The 18,231-nt window shown below is 41.9% G+C and overlaps 1 protein-coding gene across 7 annotated transcripts in view; it reads right to left on the bottom strand.

Moving 5' to 3' along the window:
- The window catches only part of DNM1 (dynamin 1), a 195,087-nt gene that overhangs the window by 101,841 nt on the left and 75,015 nt on the right, over positions 1 to 18,231 (bottom strand). For 6 of the 7 annotated variants that reach the window (XM_030207928.1, XM_030207931.1, XM_030207929.1 and 3 more), the window contains 4 exons: positions 18,017 to 18,177; positions 16,774 to 16,916; positions 16,417 to 16,552; positions 16,111 to 16,182 (listed from right to left, as the gene is read on the bottom strand). In XM_030207928.1, the coding sequence (XP_030063788.1) occupies positions 16,111 to 16,182; positions 16,417 to 16,552; positions 16,774 to 16,916; positions 18,017 to 18,177 (512 nt within the window). Of the gene's footprint in view, positions 1 to 13,420; positions 13,560 to 16,110; positions 16,183 to 16,416; positions 16,553 to 16,773; positions 16,917 to 18,016; positions 18,178 to 18,231 lie in introns of all 7 variants that reach the window. The other variant, XM_030207934.1, reaches the window with a different exon arrangement.

Here is an 18,231-nt window from a genome sequence, read left to right as displayed (position 1 = left end):
TAGGTGGCAACACTGGTAATTGGGAAGCAAAGCCAGCGCTAGGTGGACTTCTACGGTCTGTGCCCTGATCGCGTCCTAGATAGATATGGATGGGCTGGACTGGAGCTTTTCAAGGGCTTCAATTACATCTTCAGAAGCTTTAGAATAAGGACAGTGCCGGGCAGACCTCTATGGTCTATGCCCTGAAATAGCATGAACAAATCAAGATCAGGTATATATATATATTGTATCACCTCATTTATTTATTTATTTGTTACATTTGTATCCCACATTATCCCACCTATTTGCAGGCTCAATGTGGCTTACATAGTACCGTAAAGGCGATCGCCAAGTCTGGTATGGAAACAAATACAATTTGATGTTAGGTCGGGTAGGTTGGTATATTCAGGTACATAGGGATCAAGGGTAGGAAGGAATATATAGTGTCCAGTACAGTCTAAGGTTTTGCTATGTTGCAGAGTTGATGCATCTAATTTATGTTGGTGGGGAATGCTTTTCTGAATAAGTAGGTCTTTAATGATCTCCTGAAGTTTAGATGGTCGTAGATTGTTTTCACAGACTTTGGCAGTGCATTCCACAATTGTGTGCCTATGTAGGAGAAGTTGGATGCATGAGTTAGTTTGTATCTGAGTCCTATGCAGCTTGGGTAGTGGAGATTCAAGTAGGTACGTGATGCTTTGGTTCTGTTTCTGGTTGGGAGATCGATCAGGTCGACCATATATCATGGGACTACACCGTGGATAATCTTGTGGACCAAGGTGCAGATTTAGTCTAGATGGACCATACAAGTCTTTATCTGCCATCACCTACTATGTTACTATGACAGAAAACATCTACTGATTGTACACACAAGAGAACGCATCTTTAGGGATACATGGCAGTCTCTGCCTACTTTTGGACATTTTAAATGTGACAAATGCTCATTTTCCAAACAGATGATATAAACCAAGAGTTGCTGACCACCTGGCACTACACATGAATGTTGATTGTATAGCTACAGCGTACCATGAATATAATTTTTATGTAGTCATCTATCCATGCAACCTACTGTATATTGGCAAGATTATGAATAAATTTCACATTAAGATGGCAAAGCATAAATACTATTTTGGAAGCACTTTTTGTGGATTATTGCAAAAGCAAGACCCATCGTTATATAGAAAAGGAAAAATTGCATGTGGTCAAAAAAGGTGCATGAAATGATCCCAGCTGTGTATAAGCTAGACCTGCTTGTGCTAGTTCTTGTGTGTATGATGTTTTAAAATTTATTTTATACTGCCTGCAAGCCATCGAAGTGGTGTACATTCAGGTACAGTGGGTATTTATCTGTCCCTGCAGGGCAAACATCTGAGTTTGTATCTCAGGCACAGGGTTAGGTGACTTGCCCAAGATCACAAGGAGCCACAGCGGGATTTGAAGCAGGATTCCCTGGTTTTCAGCCTGCTGCTCTAACCATTAGGCTACTTATAACTACTTAGTTGCTTCTTTTATTAAAGGCTTAGAAGAGGAGCCAAGTTTTCACCTGCTTCCTGAGTAGAGACAGAAATGCATGGCCTAACAACACAAAACTGCAATCCAGAATTATTCACGTTTTATCACCTACTGATATGCCAGGATTGATGTTATTGAGTTCAACTACACAGCCCACTAGGTCTGTGCAAACAAGAAAAACTAGTTTCCATCATCTAAGATATATTTTGCAAGAAAGAAATACTTATCGAGGTTTGCAACATTAGAATGAATTTCCAGATATTAAGAACCTGGATCAATATTTGTCTTTTAGAAAACATTTGAAAGCATGGCTTTTCATCAATCTTACAGTGATCGGAGTGTTTATTGATTGTGTTTTGGGTTTAGGCTTTATTTTTGTAAATTTTTGTGTGCATTATATAATAGTGTTTTGCACTTTACATGCTGGGTTTGATGCTGATGTATTTTTTTATATTTATGGATGTTGGTTTAGTTTGTGTACAACTTTATATATTTTAATCCGCCTTGGCCTACTATTGGTTAAGTTATCAAATCAAATGAAATTAAAACATCAGGTAAAGTTCCTGCAATTGGTGACAACTCTTTTCCTAAGCCTGTAGCTGCCCCCATTCCTTTCATCACTCTCCCATTTCTAACCCTTCACAACACTCTCCTCCCCAAAGGACATTCACTGACTCGCTCCAGGTCAGCCCAGTGCCTCTAGCAGAGATCATTCCTCTCCTCCCCTCCCTCATCTTATGCAGAAACTTCACTTCTACAACAGAGATGCTTAACCCTGTTCTGGTGCATTGTACAAGTTTCCAGATGGTAGAAGTGAGCCTGCAGCAACCCAAACAAAATGACCCAAATGGGAAGCAATAACAATTGTGCCTAATTATTCCTTCTAGGCTTAATTTTCTTTCCATGAAGAGAAAAATCTCAAAAATAAAACACCAAAAAACTAAGGGGCCTTTTTACTAAAAGGCGTTAACCCCAGATTCTATATAGCGCGCCTAGAGATCTGTGCCAAAATCCAAGCGGCTTGTATAACAACGCACGTAACTTAACAAGCTAATGAGTGCTGATAACAGCACTTAACAAGCAGTACTGAGCACTAATTGTCACTAATTAGAATTTATATGCACAACTTGCTAAGCATATTCTGTAACAAAGAATGCCGAACATCTAACACACACAGGCAAAAAGGGGCATGGTTATGGGCAGGGAAATGGGTGTTTCGTTGGTGTTCTGAAATTTACACGCGTATAGAATATGGCCCAGTGTGCATAAATCTATGCGCTGGGATTTATGTGGGGGTTTTTTTGTGTAAATGGATACACATAGTTTTAGACGCTGAGATATCAACTAAGCGTATTCTATATAACATGCCTATGTCTAAGCGCTGCTTATAGAATATGCTTAGTCTGCACCAATTTCAGCGCCAATTTTTTAGGCACCATATATAGAATCTCCCCCTAAGCGCTTAACACACAGCGCATGCTAACAGGCTACCACATAAATGCATTAAAGCGTTTTGCAAGTTCCAAGTTCCATTTTATTTTGATATACCGCCTACCATAGACACAGCTAAGTGGTTCACAATTTCCAATTAGGCAGTAAAGAAGGAAAAAGGAAATTACATTGCCAAAATTCAATATAAAGATGGAGGTGTAAGAGAAAGGTAGCAAAGAAAGAAAAAGAGGGGTGGGGATAGAAAAGCACAGTATTGCCAAAGGACCAGAGTCCCTGACTTCACTTAGGATCTGTAGATTTTATTGAAAAAGTAGGTTTTTAGGGATGCTTTAAATCTTGAGAGCACTGATTTCATATGCAAATATGCGGGGAGGCTATTCCAGAGGGAAGGGCCTACCACACTAAGGGGGAAATTCTATACATATGCTCAGCGCTATTCTATAAACAGTGCTTCAAGTTGGGCGCTGTTTACAGAATAGCGCATACATCCGGGATCCACACACAACTTTTAGGCATGAGCATTTACACCAAACTGAAAGCTGGTGTAAAGCCTGGTGTGTAAATTAGGAGCGGATGCCACAAATTCCATAATACTGCACGAATCTCAGGAGAATGCCCCATGCCCTCCCATGGACACACTCCCTTTTCAGTTGCAAGCTAAACATTTACTCTTGCAACTTTATAAAATAGTGCTTAGCAAGATGTGCATAAATCCATATTTTTGCCAATTAACGCACGCAAAGAGGTTCATCAGAAGTATTTATTGCTTACTTATTTGTTTGAACCTAAGAAATTATAAGAGTTTGTGGAAACAGATGAAGAATGCTCTGCAGCAACTTCCTTCAGTTACCACTGTACCGGCTGCAATAACCGATTAACCTTCCTCCCTCAGAAAATGTGAAGTGTAAGATTTTGAGTTTTTCTTATTTTATTTAAGATTGTTTTCCTGATCTTGGATCTTCCAATTGTGGACAATTATGTAAATATATATTGTTGAGAGAAAATGTTTTCCTTTTTATATTAATTTCTGTATTTCCTTACATTTATGTGATAAATGTGAATGTAATTAAGTAAAATGATAAATAAATAAAAAAAATAAATAAAAAGAAGTATTTATTGCAATGTTACCACTAAGACTCGACACGGAACCGTGTTTCGGTGTTGCCGCCTACCTCAGGAGTCTGCTAGTACAGCTCAATGGCAAACTCTCTCTTTTTCTAACAAGTGAGAACTAAAATGGACACAAGGTCAAACACGAATGTGCTCTAAAGAGTCTCACAAATCGGTGCGAAAGTCAAAGTGCCAAAATCCATAAGCCAATTTGTGAGACTCTTTAGAGCACATTCATGTTTGACTTTGTTACCAGTTAGTTTCATGGACCACTATTTCAAAGACTAAGCAACAGTTCTCCCCTCCTCCTCCCCCCTCCAACACTCATGATTTTATAAACCTACCATATCCTCCCACAGCTGCCTCTTCTCTAAGCTGAAGAACCCTAGCTTATTTAGCCTTTCCTCACAGGTAAGTCATTCTATTTTCTTTACTGTTTTGGTTGTCCTTCTTTACTACTACTACTACTACTACTACTATTTAGCATTTCTATAGCGCTACAAGGCATACGCAGCGCTACACAAACATAGAAGAAAGACAGTCCCTGCTCAAAGAGCTTACAATCTAATAGACAAAAAATAAATAAAGTAAGCAAATCAAATCAATTAATGTGAACGGGAAGGAAGAGAGGAGGGTAGGTGGAGGCGAGTGGTTACGAGTCAAAAGCAATGTTAAAGAGGTGGGCTTTCAGTCTAGATTTAAAGGTGGCCAAGGATGGAGCAAAACGTAGGGGCTCAGGAAGTTTATTCCAGGCGTAGGGTGCAGCGAGACAGAAGGCGCGAAGTCTGGAGTTGGCAGTAGTGGAGAAGGGAACAGATAAGAAGGATTTATCCATGGAGCGGAGTGCACGGGAAGGGGTGTAGGGATGGACGAGTGTGGAGAGATACTGGGGAGCAGCAGAGTGAATACATTTATAGGTTAGTAGAAGAAGTTTGAACAGGATGCGAAAACGGATAGGGAGCCAGTGAAGGGTCTTGAGGAGAGGGGTAGTATGAGTAAAGCGACCCTGGCGGAAGATGAGACGGGCAGCAGAGTTTTGAACTGACTGGAGAGGGGAGAGGTGACTAAGTGGGAGGCCAGCAAGAAGCAGATTGCAGTAGTCTAAACGAGAGGTGACAAGGGTGTGGATGAGGGTTTTGGTAGAGTGCTCGGAAAGAAATGGGCGGATTTTACGGATGTTGTAAAGAAAGAAACGACAGGTCTTGGCAATCTGCTGGATATGAGCAGAGAAGGAGAAAGAAGAGTCAAAGATGACCCAGTATTGCCACACTGGGCCAGACCAAAGGTCCATCAAGCCCAGCATCCTGTTTCCAACAGTGGCCAATCCAGGTCACAAATACCTGACAAGATCTCAAAAAAGTTCAATACATTTTAAGCTGCTTATTCCAGAAATAGCAGTGGATTTCCCCCACCATCTACCCTTCTCCATTGAGAACACTGACCATTTAACCCTACTTTCTGTTTTCTATCCTTTAACCAGTTTTTAATCCACAATAGGACACTACCTCCTATCCCATGACTCTCCAATTTCTTCTGGAGTCTTTCATGAGGTACTTTGTCAAACGCCTTTTAAAAATCCAGATACACAATATCAACCGGCTAGCCTTTATCCACGGATTCTTTTTTCTTTGAGATGGAGTGACCAGAACTGCACACAGTATTCAACATCCTGAATTGAAACAGAGGCATTATAATATTCTCTGTTTTACTCCCCCATCCCCTCTTTGATCGTCATTGCGCATTGAGCTTTCCACAATGACTCCAATATCCTTATCCTATTAGGGCTGTGACTCCTAATAGAAACTCAGCACTATTTACCTATAGTTAGGATTACTTTTCCTTATATGTATCATTTTGCACTTGCACATATTAAATTTTATCAGCTATTTAGATGTCCAGATCCTAAATCTTGCAAGGTTCTCTTGTAATTCCTCATAATCCACTTGTAATTTAACAACTTTGAATAATTTTGTGCCATCTGCAATTGTGTTCACCTCATTTATTGCTCTTTCACATTATTCATAAATATGACAAAAAGCACCAGTCTCAATATAGTTCCCTGAGGCACTCCACTATTTACCTTTTCCAGTGGCCATTTTGTCCTACTCTATTCCCTTTCTTAAAAATCTGCATTACATTGGCCACTCTCCAATCTTCGGGTACTGTGGTTGATTTGAAAGATAAGTTATAGATTACAATAGGTCTCCAATTTCATTTTTTAGTTCTTTGAGAACTCTGACATGTATAACATCTGGTCCTAATGACTGGTTTCAGTTTGTTGATTTACCGTAATCTACAACATCTTCCAGATTCACAATTATTTGGTTCAGTTCTCCTGTACTATCCATTTAGATTCAGGCCTGCTATTCAGCACGCTTAAATAAATAAAATGGATAACTTATCTGTTTAGCAGTTAAATAAAACTGTTAAATGTATAATTTATGGCACCACCTCCAACTCTCTCTTAACCCAGTTCTTTATTTTTTGGATAAACTCTGAATGCTTAGTGATTTCAACAGCCTGATGTTATCCAGCTAATTTTTAAAAAATATCCAAATAAAAGGCAATACTAGGTAGAATTGATTATGCAGTAAAATTATATGTTAGTTATGTATTTGTTATGAATGGCTGTTTAGTAAAAATTGGTGTTTTCTCTATCTTTTAAGAATGGTTGTCTTAGCTTGCTTTCCTATCAATTTGGTGGAGTTCTTTTATGTTTGTTTTGATTATGATTTTTATATTAACATGTAAACCGTTTTTGTTTTGTAACCACAATTTGAGACAGTATAGTAAAATGAAAAAAATGAATAAACGATAAATGAGTCAGGCTTTCGCCACCTGCTCACCAACTATATTTTGGGCCCTGTTTACTAAGGTGCGCTAGCTTTTTTAGCACGTGTTAAAAATTAGCTCACTTTAAACGTGTAGACACCCATAGGAATATTATGGGCATCTACACAGTTGTGCTAAAAACACTAACACGCCTCCAGCGTGGCTTAGTAGACAGGACCCTTATTCTGTTGTACACTGCAAAGAGCTGTAAAGAATGGACGGCATAAAATGTAAGAAATAATTAAATCCAAGGTAACAATAGTCTATAACTGCCCCTCCCTTAGCTGAGAAGGTATACACTGACATTAGGGACACTTCCCTGCTGCAAGTGGAGGGCACTAAAATCAGGAGAATTAGGTCAGTATGTCCAACTAAATTGTAGATAATCAGAAACTTGTGCCATCAGTGCCCTGCAAGGTCTCTAGTTCAGGCCATGCATAGCCTGAAACCTACTGTCTAGTCAACGGTGTCTTCCCCTGACCTCAGTGCTCCAAGATCTGGGCCTAAGGTCCTCTTTAAGAATAATCCAACTTTCCAAATCTCTGGCTACTTCACCTCTTCTATCAGTCTGATCTCCCTATTTCAGACCACCTCAAAGTAGACAATCTAGGAGCCTTCAGTCTCCTTTCTATATAGCTCTATTCCATCTTCATTTCTCTTTAGATCATAGAACCAAATTCAACAAAACCATCTCAGAAAAATAACCACAGATGTAGGTAAATGTGGGAGAGAGGAACTAGAGAAAGTACTAAGTTGGCGCTTGTTTGGGAGTATTTACTTAGGACAGGGTGGGGGAAGAAATGACTGGTTAAAAAAAATACTTTCATTATACCTTCTAAATGTGACTCTCCCAGGACAGAGTGAGGCTTTGGCATGGAATAAGATGAAGTTTTCTTTTTTTGTAAACAAGGCACCTATAAAAATCCTGAAAAACACCACAAATGCCTATGGGAGTAATTATATAAAGTAGGTACTAACATCTGTCATCCTGTTACACGCATAAATATTCAGAACACTAATATTTACACATGTATGTGCGAACATATATTCTGTAAATACATGCATATCCTACAGAGATATTTTACAGGTGGGAATGCACATGGGACAACCTCTGGGTGGAGCGTGGGTAGGTAGGTACTTATAGAATACCATAAATTGCGCATGTATCAATGGCGCACTCATTTACACCAGCTCTATGGCTGGGGGACATGCTCGAGCCTAAGTGTATATGCAAGTATATATATCCAGGTACACTAGAATTTTATCAAGGTATGTAGGCTCCTACTCTCCTTTATAGAATATACACACAGTTACAGAATTACCCCAGTGTCATGTGCCTTTATAAAACAGGCTCCCATAATCACTGTTACCTCTAAGCTGAGTGGGAGTCCTCCACCTACAGTCCTACCAGTAGGGGGTGCTATTTTATTATCACATTTTCAATAATGAAGGACAGGCAAGCTCTGCAAGACTCCAGGGAATCTGCTTGTCCCTAGAGATTGAAAACACAATATTGAAGCACCACCACCCACTGGCAGCAATGTGGTTAGAGGACTCCCACTCACCTTAGAGGGAACAGTACCCATAATAATCCCCAGCAGCATGTAAATGCTCTTATACAAATGCGCCTCCAAGGGAATCTCTGCACTGAAGCATGCATATACACCCACACCATGTCATGGGTTATTTTCCAGGTGTAAAACCTACTTTACAAGCAGAAAATGCTTTATAAGATTACTCCCCAAAACATGCCCAGCTTGGTCTTTATTCTAGCAGCATGCTTTTCCCTGCTCTCTTTATTCTTGCATCTCCTGAAGTCTGTTTAGCAACTTCAACACACAGGACCATCTGAGAGAGATGGACTCTTCTTTCAACCTTAGCAGTTATGTAAATCATCTTCTGCCTCCTGTTTTCCAGTTCTGTATCAAATTCACTTAGTAGCTGCCTTTCTGCTTACGTCCCTGTTCCTCTCCAGCTCACATTTTCTATATACAGGTAGATACTTAACAATGAGAAGACAGTACACAGGTATCTATAAATCTACACACATGAGGATGTGAAAGTAGCTGTCTATGTGCATAATGTGAAGATGTTCACAGAATATTTTTACCTTATCACTACACTTTCTGATGGTGGACGTGAGCTCACTCACTACCATATCCACACACTTCAGACTTGGCTCCTTCAGCTTTTGCACCTGCTTTTTCACTATGGCTTCAAAAGCGAGGTCAGGCGTGAAGAGCCCCGTTCTGCACAACACAGGAAAAGAAGCACGAGAAGAGAAGAATGAGAGGATAGAAAAGGAAGAAAGAGGGTGAAAGGCAAAATGTCAGAGGACAGAAGAGGAACAGAGGAAGCTGCAGGAAAACATAGAATAAGAAGGAGGAATAAGATCACAGAGGACAGAAAAGGTGAAAGGAAGAGACAGAGGAAGGTAAGAAGAGAAAACACAAGGAGAAAAATGAAAGGTGAGATCTGAGTTCCTTCTATATGTGTAGACAGGTGAGAACAGCTGGTCTAGCTGCTGCCAAGTATCTGGGAGTGTTGAAAATGATAAAATTAAATTACATCTGAAGTGGGAGATGAATGAGAAGAAAGCTGAGAGGGCAGAGGGAGGAATGAAACTGAACTGGTGAATTCTATGCAATTTATAGCATTTCTGGCTTAACAGCCACCATGGTGATCAATGGCCCTTTCTGTTTCCATGCCTGAAGATCTCCTAGATACATGGTAACATCTCACTTCATTTCATCTGAGCAACCTGTGGTGGACTTTGCTTGCTTTACCTGGGAGTCTCCTGGATGGATGGTGGTTCTTTACCTGTGTGTTTAATGTAATTTAATCATCTATTTACTTATGCTGCTGCCCTGATAACATTATCTTCCAGTAATTTGTGAAAAATTGGTTTAATCATATGAAGTAGCTACAAAGTCAAAGCAATGTGATGTAAAGCAGAGTTCTTGCTAGAGGTCACCTCCCCCCCCCCCCCCTTTTTTTTTTTGCTCTGCACCTTTCTGTCAGACTCATACCTATTATCAGTTTGAAGCAAGATCAGGGCAGGTTGTTCTGCACAATATAGCTTCCTAATGCTTCGTTCTCAACTACCTGGAAGCTCTTCCCCTATTTCTTATTCACTCCCACCCACTTCAATCCAATCATTGCAATGATAGACTTCAGCTGGGGGGGGGGGGGGCCCTCACAGCAGGACTCCTTCTATAACCCTCTAATCATTGTCATAAAATTTAGCCACTAAGGAGGGAAGATATTATGTATTATTTTATTGTTAACCTTAGTTATTAGTATCTAGGTTTCATTGCATAAAATGAGATATGTGGTAAATTAGCATGTTAGTATTAAAATAATGGTAGCCACTTAAATGTTGCCATTGTTTGAGGACTCTCTTCAACCTCCATAGCATCCCCAGTCCTGGCTGACCCAAGTAATGGAAAACCTCAGGTCCCTCCACACAGCAGTGTGCAGGACTGACACAGTCACCAAGCCAGCTTCTTTCCAATAGATATTTTTATCCAAACCACTTCTAAAGTGAAACCAAATAAATAACGATGGAAGTATAAAAAATTGGTCTACAAATAATTTTGAATGAACCACAACTAACTTCTCCAGACTCCCAAACCCTCTCTCTTTCCATCAACCCTTTACCTTGTATAATTTTTGCCTTTGTCTTTATCTTTCTCTGCATCCCATATTACCCTTCACTACCACCACTGTGTCATACATGGAGATGGCCACAGACAGAGTAAGATATGGGGGTCATCCCTGATGTGTCCTCCTCCTGATGAGAAAATTCATGAGAATGGAGAAGCAACAGAGAGAAGGTAAGCTAAAACTGAAAGAAAAAGATTCAGAAGACAGGATGAAGGGAAAGGAGTAGTAGCATGGTATGGAAAACGCTTCATAGCAGACCTCACATCACACCTAAACTACATGCTGCAACATGGACTCTTTCCTAAGGACAAAGGCAACATACTACTCACCCCAATACCTAAAGAGTCAAAGAAAAAAGCAAATGAAATCACCAACTACCGCCCGGTAGCATCTATCCCTCTGGTACTCAAACTGCTGGAAAGCATGGTAACCAAGCAACTTACCGACTACTTAAACAAATTCTCAATATTACACGAATCACAATCAGGATTTCGCTCCAACCACAGCACCGAAACAGTACTAATCACTCTCCTAACCAAATTCAAACAAGAAATTGCAACTGGCAAAAGTGTACTTCTACAATTCGACATGTCTAGTGCGTTTGACATGGTAAACCATAAAATACTACTAAACATCCTAGAATACTTCGGGATCGGTGGAAGTGTACTTAGTTGGATCAAGGGTTTCGTAACCACAAGAACATACCAAGTGATATCAAACTTGAATATATCATCACCATGGAAACCAGAATGCGGAGTACCCCAAGGATCATCGCTATCACTGACCCTTTTCAACCCACTAGCCAAATCCCTATCCAACCAAGGCCTTAACGCTTACATCTACGCAGACGATGTCACGATATACAACCCGTTCAAACATGATCTAACAGAAATCACAAACAAAATCAAACTCAGCCTGCAAATCATGAACTCATGGGCGGATGCATTTCAACTAAAACTCAACGCAGAAAAAACACATTGTCTCATCCTCTCATCACAATACAACACGAACAAACCCACCAATATAAACACCCCAGACTACACCCTTCCTGTTTCAGACAGCCTGAAAATTCTCGGAGTTACAATCGACCAAAACCTCACGCTAGAAAGCCAAGCAAAAACTACAACAAAGAAAATGTTCCATTCAATGTGGAAACTTAATTGAGTAAAACCTTTCTTCCCAAGGGAAATATTCCGCAGCCTGGTACAATCAATGGTGTTAAGTCACCTAGACTACTGCAATGCAATCTATGCCGGATGCAAAGAACAAATTATTAAGAAACTCCAAACTGCCCAAAACACCGCAGCCAGACTCATATTTGGAAAAACGAGATACGAAAGCGCTAAACCCTTATGAGAAAAATTACATTGGCTCCCAATCAAAGAATGAATTGCGTTCAAAATCTGCACCCTGGTTCATAAAATTATTCACGGCGAGGCCCCGGTCTACATGGCAGACCTCATAGACTTACCAATCAGAAACGCAAAAAGGTCAGCACGCACATACCTAAATCTCCACTACCCAAGCTGCAAAGGACTAAAATATAAATCAACACGTATGCATCCAGCTTCTCCTACATAAGCACGCAACTATGGAATGCACTACCAAACGTCATGAAAACAATGCACGACCTAACAAACTTCCGGAAATCATTAAAAACCAATTTGTTCAAAAAGGCATACCATAACGATCCAACCTAAATACCGGAACCCTGCAACACAACGAAACTTATACCAGAACTGGACAAAACTTAACTCTTTCTCCTTGACTACTTAATTTACCCTGTCACTTATGAACTTTAACGCAATACCACTCTGTATTTTTCATACCGGAATTGGTGATCGCCATCACGGTACTATGTAAGCCACATTGAGCCTGCAAATAGGTGGGAAAATGTGGGATACAAATGCAACAAATAAATAAATAAATACATAAATAAAATGTGAGGGGAAAAAAAAAACAGAATAATGCCAGGAACTTCCATCAGGATGAGGACTCCTGAGCTTATGAAGAACTCTCGATATTTGGCAGCCCAAGACTTGTGCTTACTGGTCCTCACCCATTCCTAATGGGCATTTTCTGGGTGCACTCAGCAGCTACACCCCCCAAGGGAGACATTTGATGGAACAGAAAGCCCCTCCAAGAGTATGAGAAGATGAAGCTCCTCCTGGCTATTCAGGACTCAGAACATGCAGGGTAGACATGTACGAAAACAAGTGGCCAAAGACTGCTAAGTCTCTTTGAGCCACTCTGTTTCTCTCACCAAACAGGAATCCTCTCCAGAATCCCTGCAGCTGTTCCCCACTAACATTCAAGAATTCCACAACAAACAGTCCACACTAGCACCCTCGGAGATTGACATTTCCCCCATTCTCTGGTCCTGTGCAGAATAATATCAAGACTGAGAAGAACTTGTTCCCTTCCCCTTATTTGCACATCCTCCCTCCAGGCCCTTAGATATCCTTGCACTTTAATTCCAAATCACAGCCTTGAACTTTACAACATCACAGCATAAATTCCTGACATCACGATGCTGCTAGTTCTTCTCAGTCACTGCTACCGTTTAGAGGCTAAGGATGACATCAGCCAATCAGAGCCTCACCAAGCAGCCCTGTGCCATGAGCTCCCCAAGACCTGCAGAATTAAGGTCAGTTAGCTATAATAAGCTCTAGATGGCCAGCGAGAAGACATGGCAGCCAGTGTTTGGTCAGTGTCTGTTTCCAGCTGTCCTGCTTTCTGATTGGCTGAAGTCCCCTGGTGACTCTCTCACAGGTCCAGTCATACTGAGGTGGTGCTCTCTGGGGGTCTTTCTCAGGTTGCAATGCAAGCGAACAGGCAGGCGGGTGAGCTCCATGCTTCCTCCAGTTACCTTCTTGGTGCACTGTCTAACAGTATTGATTAACTCCGAAATGACCATATCCACACATTTCAGGCACGGCTCTTTAATCTTCTTGACCTGTTTTTTCACAATGGTCTCAAACGCCATATCAGGAGTGAAAAGACCAGTTCTAAACACCCACACAACAAGATGAGGAAGGAGAGGATGGGGTGAGGAGAACAGTACAGCATTAGAAACTAATTGAAAATCAATCCCCTTATCACTGCAGTCCACTAGATGGTGTGAAGTTGGGAGGAGATATAAAAAAATGTTTGGAAATAAGGTCTGGAAGGGGTTGTGAAGGCACTTCCTTAAGAAAATCAGTTATAAGAACCATAGAGGTTTGAAGGTAGGGTCTTAGGGGGTCCAGTGTCTTGAGGTCTCTGGATAGAAGGGTTCCTTTCGTATGGTTTGTTGATTGATTTTATTCACTTGGTGAACTGTTTTGAGATTTAATTGACTTAACAGTATATAAAATGCCCAAATAAATAATTAGGCAGGGAAGTAAATATATATATGTATACATGGGTTCTTGAAGTGGGAACAGAACGCCATTTTTCCACTAGTTCATTTGTAATATCTTCCATGGTACCAGAGGGGTTTGTAAAGGAGTGCTTTATGAATAAACAGAGGTCAGATTCCCTACCATCCTTCACCATAGATCAATGGGATACCATGTGATGTGCCTGATCACTACCATCCCAGGCCCCTGAAAGCAGATGTCTGTGGGTATGGGTGGGGGCAAATGGGCACTCTATAGCAGTGCTTCTCAATCCTCTCCTGGAGGCACACCTTGCCAATCAGATTTTTGGGATCACCACAATGAATAGGCAGTAGAGAGGTTTGCATATAATGGGTCTCTGCTATATGATAACTTATCTCAGGCATATTCAGTGAGGTAATCCTGAGATCCCAACTGGCTAGGAAAGAGCTGAGAAACACTGCCATTTAATGTTGTCTGCATTTGCTGGCAGACTAGCAGGCAGGCTCTTGAATACAATTTGTCACTACAGAAATTCTAGTAAAAGGAGAGGAAGCAGAAACTTCCAGCATATTAGGCCAAAGAGAACCAGGCTTACAAATGCTCAAGTGCTCAGAGGAAGGTTCAGTTGTAAAAGCTGTGTCCTTGGGAAACTCTGGAGCTTGGGGGGAGGAGTCTATTAGAATGGAGACCGTGAAAAGAGGGGCACTGAGAAATTAGCATGAAATCAGCTAAACAGGAAGAGATTAATTATACATGGTAATACCCTTACACCATCCTAAATGCTGTGTCTTGTTCCGGCAGGCAGTATAAAATTGCATTGAATAACCCTGAATGGATAAGAGTTGTTTAAATATAGCTGCTCATTGAACATTAAATCCCCTGATTCTATCAAAGTCACCAAAAACTGTGCATGCAAATATAGGTGCACGCCCAATTTCTGTGTGCAATTTAATAGAATAACAAGCTAATTAGTGCCAATAATTGGCTTTTTAACAAGCAATTATTCGCACTAATTAGACTTAATTGGAATAGACATGCATAAATTTAGGCGTGGGATATGCGCCTAAAATTTACATGCAGCCTGAAAAAGAGGGCACAGAAATGGGAGGGTCATGGGCGTTTTGGGGTAGATCGGGGGTGTGGTTTTGAGTCATGCAAATAATTACAGAATATGGGAGCTCCACACATAAATTTAGGCATGAGCATTTGCAAATGGTGATGCCTAAATTTATGTACAACCTCTCCACTTAAGTGTTAGTCTATAAATTTTAGGTGTGGCTTATAGAATACCACTTAAGTGGGCTTTTTTTGGAGCTGATTTTTTAGGTGTCATTTATAGACTCTAGCCCTAAAAGCATAATTATCCTTTCAAATTTAAATCCTCATTGACATTATAGATTCTCCACAACACAGTACTATTTTAGTGAGAGCCTCAAAATAATCCAAACTGGGGCAGACGGAAAAGTGGGCTGGTATTTTCTGCAGCATCTGTGTCATCTAGGATAGGCTCACTGCAACATAGCTGCTGAGAGGGGGGCAGGGGGGGGCAAAATTCCCCGGGCCCGGGCCTCCAGGGTGGGCCCGGTGCAGGGGTCTCTCTCTCTTGCTCCTGACGAGACCTGGGTGATTGCGTCCTGACAGGAGCAGGAGAGAGAAAACTACAGCACCGGGCCTCCCTTGCATTGCCTGCCGAGCAGATGCTGGGCCCTCAGGCTGCGCACGCTCAGTTTTGAGACTGACCATGTGCAACCTGAGGAAAGCAGCTGCAGGGGCAGGCAATTCTGGGCAGAGGAAGGATATGCGCTGCCTGCAGCTGGTGAGGCCTGCAAAGGTAATTTGGGCAGGCGGGCAGGATGGAGGGGGGGCAGCAGCGACAAAGACGATTTGGGGGGGAGTGATAACGATTCTGCCCCGGGCCTGGCTCAGTCTCTCGGCAGCCCTGCACTGCAAGTCTCCACAACATCCATGTGCCTCTGGGTACAACAGGGAGGGAGGGAAAAGTGGGAACCTGAAGCTCAGAGACAACTTTTATATTTTGCAATAAAAATTCTGCAATTTACTGTAAATCACCACAACCAAAACTTAAAATAAATTTTCCAAAGCAAGCTAGCTGTGCCAGCTGGAAATCTCACACATGCTGATTCTGAGGGTCAGAGAATCTTCTCTGTACCCCTCAGACTCCAGAAATGCAGATCACCTGCCTGATACCGTGAATGTTCTTGATTGCATAACTGATCTCTCTTCGCAGTTCCTTCTCATCAAACTCCATCTGTGAAAAGAGCAAGATAAGAGACATATTGCACGTGAGATTCAGGCCATGAGAAGGAAATGTATGGGGATGGTGAGGGGGGTGAGGAAAGCAACTGTGAAAGGTTACATTTAGCAGAGAGTGAGGAGAAGGAGAAATTGGATTGGCAAAAGGAGTGGTGAAAACTTTAGCACCAGTAACAGTCTAAAAAAAAGTGGAAAGCCAGAAGCAGCCTATGGCTCATCAGTCAGAGACCTTCACCAACTCAAAGGGAAAGCGCTCATGAAAGATGCGATTGATGCGTGCTCCTCCAGACAACTCATAGGTGTCTATCTGATCTCCAGACCCTTCTATGCGTTTCTCAAAGTCCACAGCAAACTGTTGAACCATCCTGTAAATAACAGAGAGAGAAAAAATGGTGACTAGACTAGTGTAAGTGGGGGCTGTGCTTTCTGTCAGGGGGAGGAAGAGGTACACGATGCTCTACTCTCTATTGGGATCAAAAGGAGAGGATACACAGTGACTAGAAAGGTGCAAGTAGGACTGTGCTCTCTATGATGTGTAAGGGGAGGGAAGAGAAGGCAAAAGCTCCTATTTGTAGGAGGTACTCACTGGAGCAGAGCTTTGGTTTTTCGGGAGGGATCATCTGGACGGAAGTTCTTATACTCCTCCACCTCCTTCTCAATGGACAGTAGCTGACTCTGTAGCTTGTTGCGAAGTCCCGGCAGAGTGTCCCGGATGTGGTTAGTTAGTTGCTGCATAGAGATTGGGTGATGGTGTTTTAAATCTATATAAACAGTCATCCAGTTCTAAATGTCTGCTCTCATACCCATTTTAAGCAGTGATTAACAGAGCAAAGGGATAGGGTTACCAGTATTACATCTGGGAAGGAGAGGAGAGATAACATGTATAGGAAGAGCTGTTTGTGGGCTATGGCTAGTAATAGTGTAGCTATAACAGTGATGAGTGCATCCTGATTTGCACATTTCTGGTGACTATCTTGGTGATTAGGGAAAGAATGAGATTGAAGCTCCTGTCAGGAAACACAATGTCCATACTGTGGCCCACACAGTGCAGACACCATATGTTTAGCATTTTTTTTAATCAAAAGCTTCTTGGCCTTTTATTACAATGCTTTCTGGATTTTCTTCTCAGTTAAAATTTAGCCACTTGTTCAACAGCCTGCACACCAGTGGCATAGCTACGGGGGGCCACGGGGGACTGGGCCCCACCAAATTGGCTCTGGGGCCCCCGGGTTGGCTGGTGGGGGTGCCTGACCCCAACCCCCGCCAGCTGAAGCGTTTATCTGTCCCACACAGGTCTTGCACTTGCCTCCTCTCCTGTTTCCAGTCATGCCGTGCATGCTCTTGTTTTAATGAAACTGAGCATGCTCACACATGCTGTTTCATTAAAACGAGCATGCAGTGCATGGCGCACTGAAAACAGGAGAGGAAGCAAGTGCCAGACCAGCGTGGGACAGATAAACGCTTCAGCTGGTGGGAGTTGTGGACCCCCACCAGTAAAGGTACCTTGCAGCGGCAGCGGGGGAAGGGCGGCAGCTGGGGGAAGCGAGCTAAAATGTTCCCCCCACACACACTTTGGGCTCTGGACCCCCATCCGCTGAGGTCTGGCTACACCCCTGCTGCACACCACTTAATATGGCAAAAGTATGGAGAAGTCCATTTAAATAAATGCTTTGAGATCTGTGAGGTATCTGTATGACAGGTGGGAGATGGTTGCAATCAGGATTAGAGATGATCTGATTCAGTATTTTCTACAGGTATGGTGTCCCCATGCGGTCAGTGGCATATCTGTATAACAGGAGGGAGATTGTTGCAATCAGGGTTCAGGTTACCTGATTTAGTGCTTTCTGCAAGTATGGTGTCCCCATGCGGTCGGCAAGATGTCTGTATGATGGGTGGGACAGGAAGAATTTGCGTTCAGCAGCCAGAGCTGCCTGAATGTCCTTTTTCCCATCAATGTCCTTCTGACTCCTATTCACCACCCCAATATAACCTGGAAAACAAAGATCAAAGGTCACTCTAAGAGGAAGGAGTAACAAAGGAGCAG

This window comes from Microcaecilia unicolor, chromosome 6 (genome assembly GCF_901765095.1).
Source record: "Microcaecilia unicolor chromosome 6, aMicUni1.1, whole genome shotgun sequence".
NCBI lineage: Eukaryota > Metazoa > Chordata > Amphibia > Gymnophiona > Siphonopidae > Microcaecilia > Microcaecilia unicolor.
The sequence above is the reverse complement of the archived record's forward strand: the minus strand, read 5'-3'. Positions and strand labels throughout refer to the sequence as shown.